This window comes from Sminthopsis crassicaudata, chromosome 5 (assembly GCF_048593235.1).
Source record: "Sminthopsis crassicaudata isolate SCR6 chromosome 5, ASM4859323v1, whole genome shotgun sequence".
NCBI classification, from domain to species: Eukaryota; Metazoa; Chordata; class Mammalia; order Dasyuromorphia; family Dasyuridae; genus Sminthopsis; species Sminthopsis crassicaudata.
Genome location: NC_133621.1, coordinates 299,932,288 through 299,954,941, shown reverse-complemented (window position 1 = coordinate 299,954,941; position 22,654 = coordinate 299,932,288). Strand labels below are relative to the sequence as shown.

The window sequence follows — 22,654 nt, the reverse complement described above, 5'->3', positions numbered from 1 at the left end:
TCCCCTTGAAAGATGACAGGACGCTGGCTACTATAAAGCCCCCTCTCCCCCTGGGCTCCAGAGACTTCCAACATGACTACCCCCTCCGACTCTCTGCGTATTGTCAGAGAAGTGGCCTAGCCAAGGGCAGAGGCCCGCTCTTCAGCTGGCCTCTGGAGGCTGGTCTGGCCACAGGCCCTCTGGGTGAGAGGCACGAAGGCTTAAGCACCTGCTCCAGCAGCATGGCACCGAGTTAAATGACATGATCTAGATTAATTGCCCTATTTAAATCAGTTACGGGGCATCATTTATGCTTATGGTATTACTCCCATTAGTCATGTTGAAATGCCGCTGTTCCAGAGAACCAAGTTGGGTAGGCCTCCCCTTCTGGGGCACAAAGGTCTGTGGGCCCAGGGGTGGATGCCAGCTGACAGAAGGCCTGCCCTGCAGAGACCAGGAGCGGGAGGTACTAAAGGGAAAGGATGAAAAGCTTCCGCTAAAGAAAGCACACAAGCAATTGCTATTGAGCTTACTGTGTGTAACTTGCTCCACGTCTGTCTCCCAGCATTCATCTTTGTTCTTGGTTTTCTCTTGTTCTCCAGTGACAGCTCAGTTGCCAGGAACTGGAGGCTACACAGGAGGAAAGGTTATCTTCATCGACACGGAAAATACTTTGTACCCTTTTTTTAGTTAACCGGGCTGCTGGTATCATTTCAGAGGGTGGGAACGCTCCCAGAAAGGGGACGTCTTGTTGGAAATGTTATCTTCCCATGCGTTACAGGCAGCAGGTATGGGTGGGTAGAGAGGAGAGGACATGGTCACTGGCCATGCTCCCTGTCTCTCTGTGTCTTTGTGCCTCAAAGAGTGCCCTTTTCCACCTGAGACAGAAGGCAGAACATAGGAGGAGCCACAGCAAGTGCTGATAGCCCTGCTCCTGGCCCCCGGCTTTGGGAACACAGATAGTGACTGCCTTAGCCCTCAGGAGGATCCTCATTCCCTTTAGAAAACTGCCCCCTCCCCATACACATTTTCCCCTGCCCTCCTGAATCCTTTCATGTCTGCCCCATCCCTCCATGGGGCCACAGTCGAGATGTGACTATGGTGATCACGGAGAAGCTGATCTGCAACATCCTGGCAGGTGAACACTGCCCACCAAACTGGACCTGCATCCTTTGGTCACATCCGTGAGAACCGTTTCCCTCACCCAGACATTTGTCACACAGACTCCGGGGTCCTAGCCTCGTCCCACCTCCTCACTCTAAGGGAGGCCCTGGGCCTCTGTTCTCAACACCAGAGCCACAAGTTCCCCTGTTTTGCCAATAAAAAGTCCGGCTCTCATGTGAAGGGCCATTCTGCCCTCTGGGGCTTTTGTAGATAGCCGAGGCTCAGAGCTGGAAAGGCCCCTAGAGGTCAGCTTGTCCAAAGCCTCTCTATTACAGAGGACAAGAAATGAGAGCATGCAGGCAAGCCCCTCGGTGAACCCTAGGATGGGGGATTTAGTTGGGGGAATTAGCAGAATGACAACCACAGAGCAGTTTCAACATTTCTGGCTGGAGGACCCGGTTTCTTTTCTGGTAAAATGTAGAGCAGCATCTGTCCCAACAGGTGGCCTTCCAAGCTTGTTTTCCAGAGTAGCTCTTGACTGAATGCAGGGAGCTTGTCAGGTCCACAAAGGCTCTTGGCCTCCAATCTCAATGGTCACATATGTGGAATGTGGAGCAGCAGGAGACAGAGGCCAGGTTTGGAAATTTCCCTGTCTGTAAAATGAGGGGCTGGCCTAGCTGCCCCCCAAGTGGCCAAAAAGTGCAGCAGTGCCTAGAATCTTGTTCTCAAAGTCAGGGACCTGAGTCTGAAACCCTAGTCCTGTCCCTCACTACTACTTACCATCTGCGTGACCCTAGCTAAGTCATGTCCCTCTGCCTGGGCCCCAGATTCCTCATCTGAAAAATTGGAGGTGAATTCGATGGCTTCTGAGATCCTTTCTAACCATAAATACATCACCCCATGCCCTGTGCAGGAAATGTCAAACTGGCAAAAATAAGCCCCACAAAAAAACAAGGAGGAGGGACCATCCCTAACCGGGAAAGGCAGGAGAAGTGGTTCAACCTTGCCTCTGACTTAGCTATGTGACCTTGAATAGATGAGTGGTCCCCTGCCTCTGTGCCTAGCAACCTCTCTGGATTGCCCATCTGACCTGCTTAGATTTTTTTTCTGCCTCACATTGTCTTGAAGTCCTGGCTCCTTAATTTTGACCTGGACCAGCCGCCCAGACCGTCTTCGAGACATCGCTGACCGCTATAATGTAGACCATGATGCTGTCCTGGACAACGTTCTCTATGCCCGAGCTTATACCAGTAAGATCCTGATCTCCCAGGGGCGTGAGCTGTGTGTCTGGGCAAGGCACTCACCCTCTCTGGGCTTTCACAGCCTCATCTCTAGGAGGACAATAATACCTGTTTGCTTTCCCTCCTGAGAAGCAAAAAGGGGGCTAAAAAACAGAGGGGCTGTCTTGTCCCTTGGGGACAGAATGATCTGCTGTAGGGAGGGGTGGCACAGGGATAATTTAAGGAAAACTTCCAAAGCAGGATGGCCTGCCTGAAATGAAATGGGGTGTCCTCATTGGGGTCCTAAAGTAGAGGTGGAATGGCCACTTATAAGGATCCCACAGGACAGCGTCCCAGAGCCCTCTAGGGGTCCCAGAGCCTTCCTGGTCAATCTGGATCCAAAAGGAAATGCGGAGAAAGCCATGTGCATCTCCCATGGCCAAAATGGCACAAAGTCTTTATGATGTTCTGGATTGAAATCCCACTATAAAAATCTGTTAAAAATCCAAGTTCCCAGGCCCCGGGCCCCAAAGTCCTGCCCTAGTGAATTCTGTCTTTGGAAAGGGGGAGATCAGAGGCCCCTCCCAGGCCTGCAGTTCTGAGATCTTGTGGTGACCTTATCACCACATTTCAAGGCTGGGCAAGCGGAGCTATTATTATTCCCAATTTGGCATCATTCATTGACCATGTGGGGAGTTCTCATCTTCAGCATGAAAGGTCCAGGTCATTCCAACAAGTCAGCTCCTGTATTTGGCCCTTAGTTTCCTCTTTGTCAAGTGGGGAATAAGATAAAGATCCTTGCACTCAATGCCTTGTAAATGTTCCAACAGAATGGAACATTCTTTTGTGCTTAGCACTTAGTAGGTCAATTTTTGCTGACTTGGTGCTTCTGAGTTGTCCCTAGGGGAGCTGCTTTGTACTTGGGGTTGCTTGCCATTTCCCCACCCACCCACCCCGTTCTTCTGACCAGTCTGATAGGTCTTAGATCTTACGAAGCACCCATACAGTTCTGCCCCTTGAAGTAGTAAATCGAGTTATTGACCTTCCCTTTGAAAAATGCAGGATCTGTGGCTAGTGCAGAGGCCTAGGGAAATTGTCCCACGGAGAGAATTCTGGCATCCTGAGGCTCCCAGTGTGAGTCTGGGCCAGCAGGGTGGGAACCATGGGCTTCTCTTAGGTTCTGAGCTCTTCCTTGGCGTCTTTTCCACCAGGTGAGCATCAGATGGAGCTGCTGGACTACGTGGCTGCCAAGTTCCACGAGGAGGGCGGTGTCTTCAAGCTTCTGGTACGGGCGTACAGGCTGCCCTTACTGTCCTCCCCTGAGCTGGCCACTGGCCCTCATCCCAGGGTCCAGTCCTCCCTGTCTGCTCATTCTACCTTTCCTGTCCCCAATCCCTGCAGATCATCGATTCCATCATGGCGCTCTTCCGTGTGGATTTCAGCGGCCGAGGAGAGTTAGCAGAGCGGCAGCAGAAACTGGCCCAGATGTTGTCTCGACTGCAGAAAATATCAGAAGGTAGGCGGCCCTTTGGGCCAAAGGGCTGGAATCAGTCCATCCCTGGGCCTGCTCCTTCTGTAAAGTCAGAGGATAGGGTTGGCTAATGGCAGCTAACCTCAATTAGTCAGATTACCAATTAGTTATATTAGTGTCTTGCCAGAATAAGATAATAATAGCCAACGCATAGGGCAACTGGATGGTGCCGTGGATGGAGTCAGAAAGACCTGAGTGAAAATGTAGCCTCAGACATGTACTCGCTATGTGATCCTGGGCCCTCACTTCATTCTGCTGCCTCAGTTTCCTCATCTGTAAAGATGAGCCGGAGAAGGAAATGGCCAGCTGCTGCAGGGTCTCTGCCAAGTAGGCCCCAGGTGGGGTCATGCAGGATTAGCCACCACTCAACAATTATGCAACAGCAAAAATGAATGGGCTTTAAAGCGTAAACGCTTTCCATATTAAATACGTATTAAATATTAAAGAATAAAGTATTAAAGGTAAAGGCTCTGAAGCTCATGCCTGTTCCCTCCTCTGTGAATCAGTTCTATTTTATAAAAACTGCAGCTCTAGAGAGTCCAGGTGGGATTTGAATCCAGGTCCCCCAGATGCCAGCCTTGTTAATACTTCCTACAGAAGGAGAGAGTATGTGTGCTCCCCAGGGAGCAAGGCCCAAGCCTGGGGACTCCAGACCGCTGTCGCTGTCCTGGGGACTCTCAGGCATAGCCTCAATGTGGTCAAGCCCCTTTCTTAAAGTGAGCATCCATCAGCCTTGGCCACACACTTCCAGAAGGGTGAGGCAGGGGGAGCTGAGCCCCTTCCCTCAGGGTTTCATTTTGTTTCCTTTCTGCAGAATACAACGTGGCTGTGTTTGTGACCAATCAAATGACGGCTGATCCTGGAGCAACTCTGACGTGAGCCTCTCCCCCTCTCCCTTGTACCTTCCATTCTCTCCCCCTCCTCCCTTTGGGAAGAGGGAGTGGGTAGAAAAAGGGCTAACAGGGCTGCCACTAGCCCCCTCCTGGAAGAAGTGCTCTCTCTGGTAGGATTGTTGCTCCTCCCTCACCTTCCAAGCTGGCCAGTCCTGGGGAGCCTGCCCTCCCCTATGGGGCCCTGGGCCGCTCCAGGGTGGCTGGTCCTCAGGGACACACAGCTAGACCCCTTGACATGCTGCAGGAGTCCAGGAACTTCCTAAAAACTAGTGTGATGGTTATATTCTAGTATAACTGGTGTCTTCGATAATCCTGTTTTATTGGCTGCTTTTAACACTGCGACTCTGACATGGGTCCCTGCCTGAGGGTCCATCCAGGACACCACCAAGGTAAAATCCTTGACCCAGAGCTTGCCTCCTCTGGCAGGGCCTTCTAAAGGCCAGGAACACCCTGGGTCCTAGATCATAGTAAGACTAGTGGTTCCGCTCAAAGTCAGAAATCCTGATGGCCTGTGAACGGTCTCCCTGCTCTGTGGCTTCAAGGTTTGCTTTGTGTCTCATTCAGTCACACAACCAGCTTGAGAATTAGATGCTCTTACTGTCCCCTTTACAGATGTGGAAACTGAGGCTGAGAGATTACTATGTGTCAGGCACTATGGTAAGTCTTCCTGACTCCAAGTCAAGTTCTCTTGCTACTACTTAGTGCTGCCTTTGTCAATGTGCAGGCAGAGATAAACATGGGCAGCATCATCAGTCTGGATGCCAACACTGAGAATAGAGCATGATGGCTCCTAGTGATGCAGCCCTGTGTGGTGATGACCAGGGCAATGGCTTGGAGTCAGGAAGAACTAAATTCAAATCCTTCCTCTAAGAAACTGACTCCCTCTGCCTTCTCAACTTCTAAGTCATAGAGGTGGGAGTGCTCTGTTTTGGTGGATGGAATTCTCATAAAGGGAGTTGCCAAAAATATCCCACTTTCCTGATTTTACATTTATATCTTAATTAGCATTCCCATACAGCTCTGGGTATGGTGTTAAAGTACTAGATGATGTTAAAGTACTAGATGAAATGAAGTATTCAAAGGATATTTAATATGGTTTTGTGAATTCCATAAACTACACAGAAATGAATTGGTCTTTCAAAGAACATTTCTTAATTAATTAATTTTTATTGTGTGCTTTTTAGAATCCCCACACTGGGGTGCCAAAATACACTGTCTGGACTAGCTCTTCGGAGGATCTTGGGACCAGCCCAAGTCCTTGGTCTTAGTAGAGGAGTGATGAGGCTAGACTTGCGTGGATAGTCAAACATGGAGTCCATTTACTCCAAAATTCTCTCAGCCTTATAAACCCTGATACCCTTGTATAACTGAAGCAACACTGCACATGCACTAACTATATGGGACACATAAACAACTTGCTATTGTATGTGGATGACTCTTTGCCACTTGGTATCACTCTGCTTTAATACAACACAGGTTGTCATAGCCTCCTGACTTCTCTGGAAGGTTGAGAGCTCTTAGGGAGAGATGGGGAGCTGAACCAGACACTGTCAGCAGTTCCTTCTGTGCTGAAGGGTCTTATACCTCACCCAGAATTCTCCCACTATCTGCCCTCTACAAATTTTAATTAATAAATACTGAAAGAAAAAAGCAAATTTATAGATATATCCAGAAAAAAGAGGTTTGTATATGAAAACATATCTCTCACACGCACTTGCTTTTTTAGATTATATTACTTTCAGAGCTATCCTGGTTCATCTGTGTTCCTTGGGAACTTCCATTCTCTTGTGTACACTTTTGCAATGCTTCAATGACCTTTTTAAAATTTTTCTAATAAGTATAGTCAAGCAAAACAAATCCACTCAGTGACTGTGTCAAAAAATGTGCGTATCATTCTATTCCTTGGGTCTACCACCTTTCTCTCAGGAAGTGGGACCATGTTTTCTCATCTGTCCTCTGGCATTATGGTTGGTCATCACATTGACTAGCGCTCCCCCGTTTTTCTAAGTTGCTTTTCTTTACAGTATTATTTCCGAATGTGTTGTTCCTTTGATTCTGCTCGTCTGACTCTGCATCAGTTCATACAAACCTCCCCTCTCTGAAATCATCCTTCTCATCATTCTTTATGTGGGTCAGCCTTTCTGACGGCTGTCTTCTACCCTGTCCATTAAGAGCACTGATCTTTATGTCTCATCCTTATCAGTGGATTTCTGTGTGAAGGCCCTACGATATTGAGTTTAAAAATCCTTCTACTGTAGATGGATTTTTCACAGAATTTCAGAGATTGAAGGGAACTATTGGCCCTCAAGCCCAAATGATGCCTGGGGTATGAATCTGACATTAACCAGTGATCATCCAACCTTTGCTTAGACCCTCCCATGATGGGGAACACACTGCCTCCAGAGACAGCCCATTCCATTGTGGGAGACAGAATGCTATTAGGAAGTATTTCTTGACATCAAACTTAAATTTACCTGTTTGCAAATGTCCCCCAACTTGTTCTGTCCTCTGGGAACAAACAGGACAGATTTCATGCCCTCTCAATACAACAGTCTTTCCTGTACTTGCAGTTAGGGCTCGTGCTCTGTTTCTTCTCCTGCTTCTTGGACTCAGATTCCATGCTCTTGACCAGTCTGGTAGCCTTGACCAGACCTGAACCCAGTACTCTAGAGTGGACCAATGAACACAAAAGGACCATTACCTGGAAGCCATGGCCCAAGACCCCCATGGGTTTTCTTGGCTGCCTTACTGACTCTCAGTGAACTCAGACCCCCAGATCCTTTTCAAGGAAACATTTATCCAACTCCCTTATACCCTCTTGTGAGATAATGAACAACAATAACAACAACAAAAACTCAAAACCCCAAAACACTGAAGGAGGGACAATCAAGGAAAGAATTGGGTCATTTGGGGAATGCTGAAGACAAAGATCTTTGTCAAGCAGCTGCTTGGAAGGCCAAGAAAGTCATCAGTGCTTCCTAGTCTTAGGGCTCTGAAGAGTTAAGCCTCTGTTTTAGGGGGCTCCTTCATACACGAGGCACAAGGCACTTCTCACAGAGATTAATTTTAAAACCTTCCAATTCTATTTAGCTTAAGGCTAGCTTTAAAAAGGAAAAATGACTCATTGGTTCAGGAGGAGGAAGCGAGCTGTGTTCAAATAAAGAAATCGAAGTGAAAAGCCCCATGAGCCTCTTTATTCAGGGTTGGGGAGAAACTGTGAACAGGCCAGACTGGGGGGGGGGAATCCAGTGAGGATGAGAGCCACATGAGTCACATGACCTAGACTCTCCAGATTTCTGTATTTGCATGTCTCTGTACATGTATGTTTGGACGCACATGCATGTGTGTTTATATATTCATGGTAAACTTAGAAAGCAAGAAATCACTGTGAACTCATTGTATAATAATAATCAATGAAAGGGAAGGAAAGGGGAAGTATCGAAGAGGGTCTAAAAAAAGGGAGGACATTTTCAAAGGAGTGAGCTAAGAGCAGAGCTCAGAATTGTTTTATGAAATAAAGTCTCTTTCCTCCCACTGAGTTGTGGGAAAACCAAATTCACTATAATTAGTATATTTGAAATCTATTAAATATACAAATACAACACGTCCAGCTAAAGCACAGGACTTGCCACAACCTCAGAAGAGAATTCTACTCAGTTCAGATATTAACAGAGTTTCAAATGCAGCTTGCAAAGATCCCCCCCAAGGCTGCAGCAGGCAGTGTCTTTGTTCCTCTGGCAGAGGAGCTCCAAGCTGCAGCTCGCCTCAGGCCTGTCAGAGAAATCTCACAATAATTGGTATGAGGCCCCAAGCAGGCTGACAATAATTGAGGCTTATATCCCATGTATTATACTTGATGGCATGTCGTATTAAAAGGAACAAAATTACAGAGTCGAGTTGCTCCTGTGTGATCCAGCCAAGCAGTGGTTTCCAGGCAAGGCTTCCAGATAAAGGCTTTGAAATAGAGTAATATAAACAATGAAGACCCAGGAACAAAGGTGGAAGGACCACCAGTGCATGAAGCTGGGAAGCCCCACACTCTGACAGTACCAATGGTGTGCAAGGCGAAGGAGCGGAAGCCATGTTCTCACTGACCTTGTCTGGGTATTTGTTTTCTGAGCCCGAGGAGGAACAGTATTGTTTTTGGAGTCACAGAAGTAGGTAATGACTCTACAAGCTTATAAAGATATGATTTCACCAAATTAAGGAATAGTGTCCTTTTAGCAGTTGGCTACAAAGGATCACACAGCCAGATTCTCTAACCTGTGTGAGGAAGATCAAGCTACTATGGCTTTCATGCTGAAAGGTCCATCCATTTTCAAGGGTAAACGTTTGCGTCCCTTTGATGTATAAAAGCTGGGCTGTTACGGCCACCATGTGGAAATATATATATTCTCTCTCTCTCTGTATGACTCTCTGTCTCCATCTCTGTCTCTCTATCTCTTTTTCTTTTCTGTCTCTCTGTCTCCATCTCTCTTTCTCTGTTTCTATCTCTCTGTCTCTTTCTCTGTCTCTCCCTCTCCAAAATGGAATAGTTTTCAGCCTTTCTTCTTCCTTCTTTGCCATCATTACCCAAAGAAACGAGAAGGAAAAGAGGAGAAATGTAAAGAGCCATAGGGGTGGGATACTTTCTAGAGCATCTTTCAAGCATTCAAATGAAGAAAAAAATTAACTCCAAGATACAAAGAGAATACCTTTTAATCTTGTTTTATCCGCTCCGAAGTCCCTGGTAATTACCTAAGAAATGTAAATTGTTATAATTTCAAGAAAAACCAAAACCTAAAATAGTCTCCCCTTCCCAATTAACAATGATCTTAAAGGAAAGAAAGTGAATCCTGGAGAGACAGTCAGGTATGGTGGATAAAGTGTTGGCAAGTTATTTAAGTTCCCTAAGTTTCAGTTGCCTCAATTTTAGAATGAAGAAATTGCCCTCGATGACCTCTAGGGTCCCTCCAGGATGTCAGTTAACTACCAGTATGCAATCAGATGTGTTTAAACAGTGATCAAAATCATCACCAAATTAGATAAAAAAGACGAAGATGAGAAGATGATTCCGAATGGAATTATGATACAGCCCTGGAACTATTTCCATTTATGCTGGAAAATAGGACAAGAAAAAGACTTCGAGGAAAGTATCACAATTTCCTCTGGAAGCTCAACCAATGTTATTGCTATAACAAAGGCCAAAAGAGCCCAGAAATCACCTTAGTCTGCCAATACTTGATCTTTTTGCCAATCAGAGGGGTGTGGCACTCAAGAGAAATGCTCTATTAAGATGTGAAATTCATTTCTGAAATCTTAGGGAGGAAATGGTCTTTCTCCATTTCTGTCTCTCTGTTTCTGTCTCTGTCTGATTCTCTTTGTCTCTGTCTCTCTCTCCTCATCTCTCCTTCAAACTGGACTAGTTTGCAGCTTTTATTCTTCCTTTCTTGCCATCATTCCCCAAAGAAAAGAGAAGGAAAAGAGGAATTTTGTGAAGATTAAGGGATAAATTCTTAAGATATTTCAAAGACGGCAAGATGCCAGAGAAGAGGAAAAAATCAAGGATTATTACTGAGAAAGGTGATTGATGGGACTTCAGTTACTTCCAGCTGATCCATCTATTTTCTTGTCTCTATGAAGAGCTTTATGAAAGTGATGAATATACACCTCAAGGGCATGTGGAGGAAACAGGCAGATTTTCAAACAGGATATTCCACAACAGATTGCATTCTTATGCATCCAGATTTCATAGAAAGGTACAGAGAAGATAAGATCTTGCAGTGCTTATTTTCTCCTGGTGATTAAAAAAAAAAAAAAAAAAAGCATCAAAGATCAAAATGCAGCCTTTGTGATTCTTCCCCAGTAAGGTGTCCCCCTTCTTGAACCTTTTGCTAATCCTTCTCCTTCTGGTTCTCTCTTCAGGGTTTGACACTTGCAAAGCACCCTCTGCCTCCTGATAATTTCTGCTCTCAGGTTTCTATAACAGTCTCAATGGCTGGACCATCATCCATGTTTTGCCCCTTCTCTGTGGGTATATCCTAAAGCTCTGAACTGGGTCTTTTTTACAGCGTTTCTGTGTTCTCTCTTTTGGTGAATTCATCAGTTCCTGAGTTATGCGATCATCTCTGTACAGATGTCCCCCTCATTTCTACATCTAGTTCCAGTCTCTTTATTAGTCTATTGGGCATTTCCAGCTAGGTTTCCTGGGGACATCTCAAAGTCGATATTTCTAAACCAGAACCAGCCATTATCTTCTACCCCAGCCACCGACTTGGAGTCTTCTCTTCTTTTAACTTCTTTGGTCGAGAGCACTGAGAACCTTCCAGTTATCCCAGTTCATAATCTCAGTCACCTTTGACTCTGTACTCCACCTCACCTCCCATTTCCAACTCATCTCAGCTTCCTTTCAGCTCCCATGGCCTTTGCTCTTGCTCTAATTCAGGCCTCTTCCTTGAACTCTTAGCAGTTACCTCAGGGTCTCACCTCTTCAGTTTATCTCCACACACTAGTCCAAATCATCTTCATAAAATAGAGGGTTTGCCAGTTCATGCATGTTCACTAAAATCTCCCATGACTCCTTGCTGTCTCTAGAATGAAAAGCAAACTTTTCTGGATTAGAGCCCTCTGCAATCTCATCCTGGGCTACTTTTCCAGGATTGTGACATATTACTCCCCTTCAGGTTTCCTACATTTCAGCGAAATTGCCTTGCTTGCCGTTTCTGATCCATAAAATTCTATCTTCCTTCCTTTTGCCTTCTTTAAGTTTTTTTTTTTTTTTTTCTCCCAAAGGTTTTACAAAGGGATTTTGCTGCAAAGATATAGCAGGACAGAAATGCAAAATTCCCTTTCCCTCTCCAGTATCTGGGGCCTCCCTCTCCCCTCTAAATTAAAGGATTTTTTTTTTTTACCTTGTGTTCCTCTCCCCTAGTTGGCAAGTAATCTAATATATGTTAAACATGGTAAATATATATGTAAATCCAATATAGGCATAGTATTTATACAGTTATCTTGCTGTACAAGAAGAATCAGATCAAAAAGGAAAAAATGAGAAAGAAAACAAAATTCAAACAAACAACAACAAAAAGAGTGAAAAGTGTGTTGTGATCCATACCCAGTTCCCACAGTCCTCTCTTTGGGTTCTCTAGGTGATCTTCCTTTGAGCAGAGGCTGGATGACCATTTGTTGGGATGTTGTGCTAAGTATTCCTTTTTTGTTACATTTTAAGTTCTAAACTGTCTCTTTCCCTCCCTCCCTCCCCTGCACTCGAGAAGGCCACCATTTGATGCAGATTTATAAAATATATGTAAAACCATACTGTGTATACTCCTATTTGTCAAATTCTTTCTCTGGATGTGGACAGTCTCTTCCTTCATAGGTCCTTTAAAATTGAAGAACTGAATTTTTTTAAGCATTTATTTAATTCTTATTATGTGCCATGTACATGGTAGTGATGTGTTGGCCTATTTTTAGATTTGCTAGTGGCATTATTGAGAAGTTGTGAGTATGGATTAAGGATTTGTTTGGTATTTTGTTTGTTAAGAGGTTAAGTTCTGTGTCTATTAAGATTCCTAGTACAGTTACGATTAGGGGGAGAGTTTTGTGAGTATGGTTGTAAGGATTATTGTGGTTGGAGGGATGTTTGATGTACACTACCCTGACCACTGGGGATACAAAAACAGACCAGATCCAACTAATCATCCAATTCAGCAAACATTTCTAAGTGCACCTCAAGTAAGGCTGGAGATGCGGGGTGTCTACAGTCCATGGTCACATGACTGGTGAGAAAGGGACCATAATTCAAGCCTAGCATCTTTGCCTCTAAATCCAGTGTTTTTCTCTCTAGGTCAGGGGTGTCAAACTTACATAAAGTCAATCTGCAACCTACAAGAATCATTTTCTATGTTGAATTGGATTTTTATTTGCTTTTTTTTTTAATCTGTCCCTGTTATATTTAATCTGGTACTGGGCACACTGGGCAGTGCTGGACCAGGTGTTTAACACCTCTGCCTTTGATGACCTCAAGGGTTCCATCCAGCTCTAGCTCTTGGATTCTCAGGGGTAGAGCAGACAGAGAACCAGCCTCTGAGGAAGGATGACATGGCCTCATGTCTTACATCACCAGCCTGGCTGAGGGATCTTGAGTGGGTCACCTTGCCATAGGCAACACCAAGACTAGATAGCAATGAAATCCCACTTGTGTTTATTTCTAAAAGGGCCCTCTCACAAGAGTAACTGGCCTATCTCCCCTGGGGAGGGGCGGATCCCTAAAAGGACAAAGCTTGCTAGCCTTCCCCTCAGGACATTGTGTTCCTGCACAGGAGTGTCCTTCCCTGGGGCATTGCTGAACACACTGGCTCCCCTGGGCCATCTGGGCTGGATATCTTCTTCCCGTCCAGTGCGCCCTTCTGCTCCCTTGTAGGTGATTTGTCTCTGAGTTTGGCATTCTCCAGCTTCCTGATGCTGAGCTCTGCTGGATCAAGGACAAGGCACCCATTCTCTCATGAGCGGACCATCCTACATCCCACTTCACTCATCAAGGCTTTGCCAAGCAGATTGATCATTCCCTGCCAGACCCTCTTCCCCAGCCCTTCTTTCTGACTGACCACCTGGAACCCTATTCAGCTGCGGTTTCTCAAGGCTCAGAATTATTGGCTTACCCTTTGTCACCTCATTTCTACTACCTTGTCTAATGAATTCTTTTGCCTCAGCCATTTCAGTTGTGTCAGACTCTTCTTTACCCCAATTTGGTGTTTTCTCTGCAAAGAAACTGGAGTGGTTTGTTACTTCCTTCTCCATTTATTTTACAGATGAGTAAACTGAGGGCAACCAAATTACATGTCTTGCTCAGGGTCACATGGCTAGTACTTGTTTGAAGCCACATTTGAATTCATGTCTTCCTGTCTCCAGGGTTAGCATTCAATTTACTGTACCACCTAGATCTAGCTTTTTATTCTTGCACAGAATTGAATTTTTTTTCTACTTCATGGTATTTTATTATTTTCCCCATTACATGTAAAGATAGATTACAACATTCACCTTCGTAAGATTTTAAGCTCCAGATTTTTCTCTCCCTTCCTTGCCTCACTCTTCCCTAAGTAATCTAATATCAGTTATACGTGTACAATCATGTTAAATATATTTCCACAGTAGTCATTTTGTGAAAGAAAACTTAGAACAAAAGGGAAAAACCATGAGAAAGAAAAAACAAAAAGTAAAAATAGTATGCTTCAATCTGCATTCAGACTCCTTAGGTCTTTCTCTGGTAGGGTCCAGCATTTTTTACCACAAGTTCATTGGAACTGTCTTGGATCCTTGCATTGCTGAGAACTAAGTTGAAAGTTGATCATCATATAATCTTGCTGTGTACAGTGTTCTTCTGGTTCTGCTCATTATACTCGGCATCAGTTCTTGTAAGTCTTTCCAATTTTTCTGAAATCCACCTGCTCAGCATTTCTTATAGAACTTTAGTATTCCATTACATTCAAATATTACAACTTGTTCAGCCATTTCCCAGTTGATGGGCATCCCCTCCATATCCAATTCTTTATCATCACAAAAGAGTCTGCAGTAACTGTTAGTATACATGTGGGTCCTTTCCCCTTTTAATGATCTCTTTCATATATATACCTAATAGTGGTATTACTGTATTAAAGGGTATGTGCAGTAGGGAGAGTCGCAAATTCCACCAACAATGCATTAGTGTTCCAATTTCCCCATATCTCCTCCAACATTTATCATTTTCCTTTTCTGTCATATTAGCTGATCTGAGAGGTAGCTGATCTCAGAGTTGTTTTAATTTGCATTTCTCTAATCAATAGTAATTTAGAGATTTTTTTCATATGATTACAGATAGCTATAATTTCTTCATCTGAAAATTGTTCATATCCTCTGACCTATTTATCATTTTGGGGATGACTTATATTCTTTTTTTTTTTAATTATTATAGCTTTTTATTCACCAGATATATACATGGGTAATTTTTCAGCATTGACAATTGCAAAAACTTTTGTTCCAACTTTTCCCCTCCTTACTCCCATCCCCTCCCCAGATGGCAGGTTGACCAATACATGTCAATATGTTAAAGTATAAGTTAAATACAATATATGTATACATGTTCAAGCAGTTGTTTTGATGTACAAAAAGAATCGAGACTTTGAAATCGTGTACAATTAGCCTGTGAAGGAAATCCAAAATGCAGGCGGACAAAATTAGAGGGATTGGGAATTCTACGTAGTGGTTCATAGTCATCTCCCAGAGTTCTTTCTCTGGTTCAGTTGGTTCAGTTCATTACTGCTCTATTGGAACTGATTTGGTTCATCTCATATTTGACGAGGGCCACATCCATCAGAATTGATCATCATATAGTATTGTTGTTAAAGTATATAAGCATCTCCTGGTCCTGCTCATTTCACTCAGCATCAGTTCATATAAGGATGACTTGTATTCTTATAAATCTGATTCAGTTTTCTATACGATGAGGTCAGGGAACCAAATGATGCAGTTAGTGGCAGTGCAGAGAGTTGTGGGAACTCCTCTTTGGTTGGTACAGGCCCAATGTGAAAGAATTCACGAACCCGGAATATCAGACTGGCAAAAGGAAGTTTATTGGCCCAGAGAAGTCAGTTTTTGCTAGGAAAACTGACTTCTGAGTGACAAAGTCCTGGCAGAGAGAGAAACAGAGGTGTGAAGAGAATGTCTTCACAGCAGGCAGGCGTCCTGACAGGCAGCTATGCCAAAGAGAGTGGTTCCTTGACAAGGTTTGGTCCCTACTTTTGGGCCTCTGCAAAGAAGTGAGCCCTAAATTGCCTTTTAATAGGAAATCTGAGACTGAAGTTTCAATTGAATGAAATTACTGCTCCCAGGCCTAGATTTCCAGCAGAAAGAAACCACTTGAGTCCAAGCTAAGTAGAAGTGCTCCTGGACTAATTTTCAACCAATGGAGGGTGCTGCTAGTTAATAGATATAGCAGGTCCAGATCTCTAGCTAAATGAGATCACTTAAGTCTGAGCTAAGTAGGGAGTGGTCCTGGGCTAATCTTAATGAAACCACTTAACTGCCCTGAAGGGTGGATCCCAGTCAGAGGAGAGTTTCAGGGTTCATTCCAAAAGTCAAGGATAGTTTCAAGGAGGAAGTTTCAGAATTTCCCCTTCATTTATACTTGAGAAATGAAGCTTTTATCCGAAACACTGGTTATTAACATTGTTTCCCAGCTTTCTGCTTTCCTTCTAATCTTTATTGCATTGGTTGTGTTTGTGAAAACTCTTTTTCATTTAATGCAATCAAAATTATCCTTTTTGCATTTCATAATAGTCTCTCTCTCTTGCATTTCATAAAATGAACATTATGATAGTGAGAAAAGGCAGGAAAAATCCCCACTCTGCGGGATCTCACCCTTCGCTTCAAGGAGACATCACATAAAAGACAGAGACAAGGCTTGGAAGTGCTGAGGGCTGGACATGTGGTCTGGATGGCGAGGTCCCGGGGCTTCTTAGGTTACATAAACAGGTCAGATGACAGCATTTCACAGAATCACATCATTTAAGAATTGGAAAGGCTTTCAGTGACCAGTGGACTCTGTAAGTCCAATCCAAACATCACAGGACTTCTCTTTCATGCTGTTTATATATTCTTCTTCTCACACATCTAATTTATGAGAAATAGCAAGTTCTATCCCCTTCTTGCTTCTTTTAGCTTCCCTTCTCCTTCAAAACCTCAGAACAGAACCAATCCTTCCAGGTCCTCTGTTTTCCCAATTTTCTCTCTATACCCTTTAAAGACATTAACGTTTTGAAGGGACACTTGTTTCTTCTCCCTCATTAAAATGTTAGCACTGTATCATATGGGCCCTTCTAATTCTTCAAATGCATTTATTTACCTTACTAGTTTTTCTTTTCAAACTTGGGTTTGCATTTTGAACAACTTACTAAGTTCTAACTAACTTCTTACTAAGTTACTAACTGTTCTTTTTTTCTTTTTTTTTTTTTTTATCAGAAATGCTAAAAAACAAAAACAAAACTCAATTCCATGAAAAGTCCTTTTTTTTTCCTTTCTAGAATGATGTGCAGCTTATTTTTAAATCTATATCTTTTGCTTTTTGAAGTTGAATTCCAACTTCTCTTACTTGTAGGAGAAGCTCCTAGGTCTTATGTGATTTCTTGATATAGTATTTCTTCTTGAATAATTGTGATAGCTCTTTTTGTTGTTGTTGTTGTTGTTGTTGTTGTTGTTGTTATTGAAGCTCTAGATTTTGGTTGTTAATATCCCTGGAGCTTTTTCTTTTGTAATTCTTTTTAGGAGATGATAGATGGATTGTATCTTTCTATATATGTGCAATTTTAACGTATGATTTTTTGATATGGGATTTCCAGATTTTTAAAATAATTTTTTAAAGGAATGCAGTGACTTGATCTATATTCCCACTCAGTTGTTTTTTATATTAGATGCCTTGTATTCTCTTCTATTTTTTTCAACCTTTGGGTTTTGTTCTAATATTTCTTACTATCTCATGGAATCATTGATTTCTGTTTTATCTATTTTAATTTTTCAGAGAGCCCCTTTCTTGGGTAAGATTTTCTATATTCTCTTCTAAGCAATTTATTCTCTTTCCATTTCTTTCCTCTAGAGCAGAAGTGACACATTTACCTTCTCTGACCCTGAGTACAGCCAAACGAGAGCAAAATTTAATTGGGGGGCAGCTAGGTGGCACAGTGGATGGAGCACCAGCCTTGAATTCAGGAGGACCCGAGTTCAAATCTGGTCTCAGACACTTAACACTTCCCAGCTGTGTGACCCTGGGCAAGTCACTTAACCCCAGTATCAGGTAGGGGGGGGGGATTTAATTGGGAAATGTTTAATAAAATAAATACAAATATTGTACAACATAGATAAAGCCAATTTGAGGTTTTCTAAATCAGTATGCAATTGGCAGAGATCTGCTTCTATTTTATTTAGACACTAGCCTATAGCTTTAACTTCATTTTTAAAAATCTCTTGCTTTATTTCTTCTAGATATTCAAGTAATCCTTATGGAAAAATCCTTTTTTTTCCCCTTGAGGCTCTGCTTACAGTTGCTATGGAATTACTCTCTACTTCTTTTGGGAGATCTCCAGATCTAAAATAACTTGTGATACTGGTCAGGGTTTTCTTAGGTTTACACATATCTCCAGTTTCAGTTCTTGGATTGGGGCCTTGTGCCAGGGTCATTCTGTAGTTTGGGGTAGAGTAGTCAGTCAGGTTTCTTTGTCCATAGCCTGGGATCCCTTAGGTTTCTATCTGTCTTCCAAGGTCATGGTCCTCTGAATCTCCAAGTCCCTCTCTGTCCTTTCCTGGGTCCTGGGTAGTTCCTGTACATCTGGTCTGTCCTAGCTTGAGTGTTCCCCATTGGGGCTTCTGAAGCCCTTTACAGGCAATTCCTCTCTGGTAGTTCTGGGAAGCTATCTGATGGTGATCCCCTTTCCTATTGCCAGTGGGTTTCTAGCTGATTTTCTGTGTAGCTCTGAGGTAGAAGACTTAATATATGTAATCCCTCCTGGGATTTCTTGAGTGTTCTACCATCTGGGATGAACTTTAATTTTTTGACGGAGCAGGCGTGTGGGAAGTGGGTGGCTGGCCTCCACTCAGGCAGCCATCATGGCCGTAAGAACAGCGTACACATCTACACAAATCTGGGGATTTAAAAATAGCTCCTCCCAGTGAGAGGTTGAGGACTCTCTGTTCTGCCATCCTCAGTGTAGAAAACCCACAGGATGAAACTGAATTAAAATGTTTTGGTTTGGTTTAGTTTTCAGGCAGACCCTAAAAAGCCCATTGGGGGTCACATCCTGGCCCATGCTTCAACAACAAGGATCTGCTTGCGCAAGGGAAGAGGAGAGCTTCGAATCGCCAAAATTTATGACAGGTAACTTGTTTCTTTGTTTGCCTTAAGCAACTGCACAGATGGGGAGTAACAGAGAGTGTTGCCTACCTAAAATTTAGACTGTAGATGGGAACAAGGTCTCCCTTTGAAAAGGATTTCCTTTTCAAAAGTTATTTTGAGAGGAGGATGACTATATCAACTGTTTACCCTGGGGACTGAGGCTGGAAAAAAAAAGTCACATGGAATTTCAAGTCTCAAGTTGCTTCTTGATACAGCCTCTGTGTATTCTTGGCGCTGAACAAATGTTAAATAATGACATGGTGCTCTTTCATTGATCTGGCCTCCCACCTCTCTAGATTACTGTTTTCCTCGAGCCCATGCCTTTTCCTTTTGGAAAATAGCAAATGTTATATTTTATGGAGCTATAAGAGCTCTCTGGTAATTTTCTGCAAATATATTTAAGTGGATTCACAGACTTGCTGGGCCTTTCCAGAGTTACTTGGTGGTTTCCTTGGAGGGCCACTGGGATCCATGATGAAAAACCTGGAATAGATCCAGAGGAGGGGGACCAGGCTGGAGGGAAACCCAGAGACCATGCCATGGTGGGGATGAGGTGAAGGAGTTGGAAAAGTTGAACCTGGGAAAGAGAAGACATGAGGGGGATGTGTTCACTGCCTCCAAGGATGTGAAAGACAGTCCTGGAGAAGATAGGAAAGACTTTTATACTGGGCCCTCAAGAACAGGACTAGCCGTAATGGATGGAAGTCACAAGAAGTGACTTGCAGAATGGCTGGTTTGATTCCAATGCGAGGAAAATTTTTATAGGAATTGGAACTATCCAAAAGTGGAATAGGCTGCCTCAGGAAGTAGAGGCTCATCCTTATTGGAGGTCTACAAGTAGAGGCTATGTAACTCTGAGATCCCTTTTTAGTTTTGCTTTGGCTTAGCTGACTTCTGAGTCTTCTCCCAGCTCTGAGACTTTCCTTTTGCAATATAGAGGATTTGAGAATATGTCACCTCTGCATGTTCATCTGGGCCCCGTAAACTTGCAAGACCAAGCAACCCCTACTAGGCTTGAGATTAGCTTTGCTAATTCAGTAAAAGATAACTCTGCAAAGCCAAACCTCACCTCGAATATATCAGAATCATCAAAGATGCCCTCATGGATGGATAGATAGATAGAGATAAGAGCGAGAGGAGAGAGGAAGGGAAGAAGGGAGAGAGAGAGAGAGAGAGAGAGAGAGAGAGAGAGAGAGAGAGAGAGAGAGAGAGAGAGAGAGAGAGAGAAAGAAAGAAAGAGGGAGAGAGGGGGGGGAGAGACAGAGGGGAGGGGGGGGAGAGAGAGGAGAGAGAGAGAGAGAGAGAGAGAGAGAGAGAGAGAGAGAGAGAGAGAGAGAGAGAGATTGAAGGAGGGAGGGAGGGAGGGAAAGGAAAGGAGGGAGAAAGAGGAAGGGAGGGAGAGATAGAAACAAAGAGTGAAAAACAGAGAGACAGAGACAGATACAGAGAGAGAGATGATAGGAAGATAGCTATAAAGACATGATAGAGATATGATAGAGATGATAGCGATAGATAAAGAGAGATGATAGAGATAGACATAGATATAGATAAATGATAAATAGAGGTAGATTGATAGTGATAAATTAATAGATAGCTATAGCTATAGATATAGTGGCACAGTTAGTTATTGAGCTATTTTGTAATTTTTAGTTTCAAAAAAGTGATAGAGCAGGGAGGTGAATGTGCAGCCATGCTGGCTACTGTCCCAGAGGAGACCCAGCAAGGAGACAAATCAAAGAGAGATTCCTTGTAGACAGGAGAGATTTAAGAGATTTTCAGGCCTTGTGTAGACGGTCTTATGCTGAGGCTAGCCCAAGGAAGGAGGGTCCGGCCCAGCTATCTACAAAGGAAAGACTGAATAGATGAAAAATAATAATCCCATTTAAATAGCCCTTTAAAACGTTGTGAAGTGCTTTACATACTTTATATCATCTGATCCTCACAGCAATCCAATGAGGTACTATTCCTCTCCCCATTTTACAACTGGGAAAATCTAAAGGTTAAGTGACTTGGGTCACATATGGCCCTTGTCCAAAGGGGTGACATGTAGGTGGATAGAAATCCATAGAGTTTGTCCAATGAGCGTATGTCTCCTCTGTCTATCTGTCAATCTGTCTGTCTCTCTGGGGTAGACATTGCAAATAATGAACTAGCATTGCTCAGGATGGGCAAGCAAGGATTAGACTTTTTTCTTCACTGTTGGAAGTCCTATCCAAGGTGATGAGGTCTCAGAGGCCCCTAGAGCATTGTGGGATAATGTTTCACAAGAGCTGAAGTAGGGCACAAAGCCTTTTTGATGAGCCAGCCCTCTTGCCTCAGGGGGCATCTCAGACTCCATCCTTTTCTGGTCCCTCTGGATGAGTCCCTGGGCAGCTCCCTAGTGTGCAGTCCCTCAGCCTGCTTCTGCTTCAAGCCCACCAGAGAAACTCCTTCTGCTTATTAGATACAAAACTTGTTCCAGCAAATGTTTCCAGATACAAAACACAGTTCCAGCTGTGTGGTGAGCTTTAGCCAGGGTTCCCAGGCCTTCCTCATATAAAACCGTTTTCTGTTCTGGACATCTTTTGGGGTGGACACCCAACAGTCTTGTGCCTGACCTCACGTAGACAGCTGATTGACTAATGCAAGTACCACCCGGAACTCCGGAGCTGAGCTGCAGTTATTTCATTTTACAAATGGGGAAACTGAGGCTTCAAGAGGAGGGGCCACACAGCCATTAAACGACAGAGGCAGAATTCACCCAGGCTTCCCTCCAGACTGCCCTTCTCTTTATTCTGCTTAAAGCCCTCGTGGGTGATCCATTGCTTTTGGATTTTCAGGTTTGTACATCTGCATAGATCTTCACAACTGCCTCCCAATATCATTTGTTCTGCTCTGGCATATCACTAATGGCTAGAAAGTGCTTTATTATATTGAGCTGAAATTGGCCTCCCAATGACTTCTACACATCACTCTTAATTCTTTCCCTGCTTCGAAGCAGAATAACTAGTGATCCTCTCAGACTTGTGTTTCTCTGGCTTCTTGGGGTTTGCAGAGCACTCCCAAGACACAGACTGCCCATTGTTCTGGCAGAAAGTTGGGTTCCCTCAAACACAATGACCCCCCCTAAGGTCCCATGGCTAGTAAGTGCTGGACTGGGATTTGAATCCACTTTTCTTGACCCCAATTCTTCCCCCACATTGTGCTCCCCTGGTGTGGGATGAGTTCTGTTTCATTTCACAGGAAATTTGGGTGAAGACCTGGTGAGGTTGGTCAGACACAGGCCCATGGGCTCGTGATCGCAAATCCAGGCAGGTAAAGGCTACCGATTTCACATGCAGGTGATGTCCTTGTATGCTCAGAGGGCCCTGTTAGAAGCTGGGTCTCCTCATGTGCTTTCATCCTTATGTTTCGGTAGCCCCGAGATGCCTGAAAATGAAGCCACCTTCGCAATAACAGCTGGAGGAATTGGGGATGCCAAGGAGTAGGTGGAGAGCTGGTGCAGATCAGGGGGGGGGCAGAACAGGCTCCCTCAGACCCGAAGAAAGGGAAGAAAACCACAGATTCAGCGCATGAAGACAGGCTGTGTTTTTTCACATGATTCAGAGTGTTGACTAATGCAAAGTGGGTAAAAGAGATAAAAATTGTTCCTTGCCTTTTAAGTACCTGATTCCTCTCCTTTCATCTTTTCAAAGTGTACCCCCAGATTTTCTAAATTCTCAGAACAGACATTGTGCATGAACCCACAGAGTTCTGCCCTGCAGTTTTCCGGAGTTCTGTACCCCCCTCCCCTTCAGCCTTCACTTATATTTCCAAAAATAGAAAAGCTTTATGACTACTGGGGTAGAGAGGCTCATCCGGCCCAGGAGAAAACTGTATGTATTGAGCACATCAGAGTGTCTACGTGGCCTTATCATTCCTAGCAATAATAAACCAAGTCACTGTGTAGGACAGGTTGGCTCCCAGCAGCTTCAGAATGTCAGATTGCAAATGTTTAAAGGGTTAACCTTGTTTCCTTCTGCTTATTAAACACAAAACTTGTTCTAGCAAA

At 43.8% G+C, this 22,654-nt stretch overlaps 1 protein-coding gene across 2 annotated transcripts in view; it reads left to right on the top strand.

The window, feature by feature from the left end:
- The window catches only part of DMC1 (DNA meiotic recombinase 1), a 38,376-nt gene extending 15,722 nt beyond the window's left edge, over nt 1–22,654 (top strand). For both annotated transcript variants that reach the window (XM_074271729.1, XM_074271730.1), the window contains exons 8-14: nt 582–654; nt 2,242–2,333; nt 3,515–3,588; nt 3,705–3,819; nt 4,649–4,709; nt 18,490–18,606; nt 22,022–22,654. In XM_074271729.1, the coding sequence (XP_074127830.1) occupies nt 582–654; nt 2,242–2,333; nt 3,515–3,588; nt 3,705–3,819; nt 4,649–4,709; nt 18,490–18,606; nt 22,022–22,091 (602 nt within the window). In that variant the 3' untranslated portion in view covers nt 22,092–22,654. The remainder of the gene's footprint in view (nt 1–581; nt 655–2,241; nt 2,334–3,514; nt 3,589–3,704; nt 3,820–4,648; nt 4,710–18,489; nt 18,607–22,021) is intronic.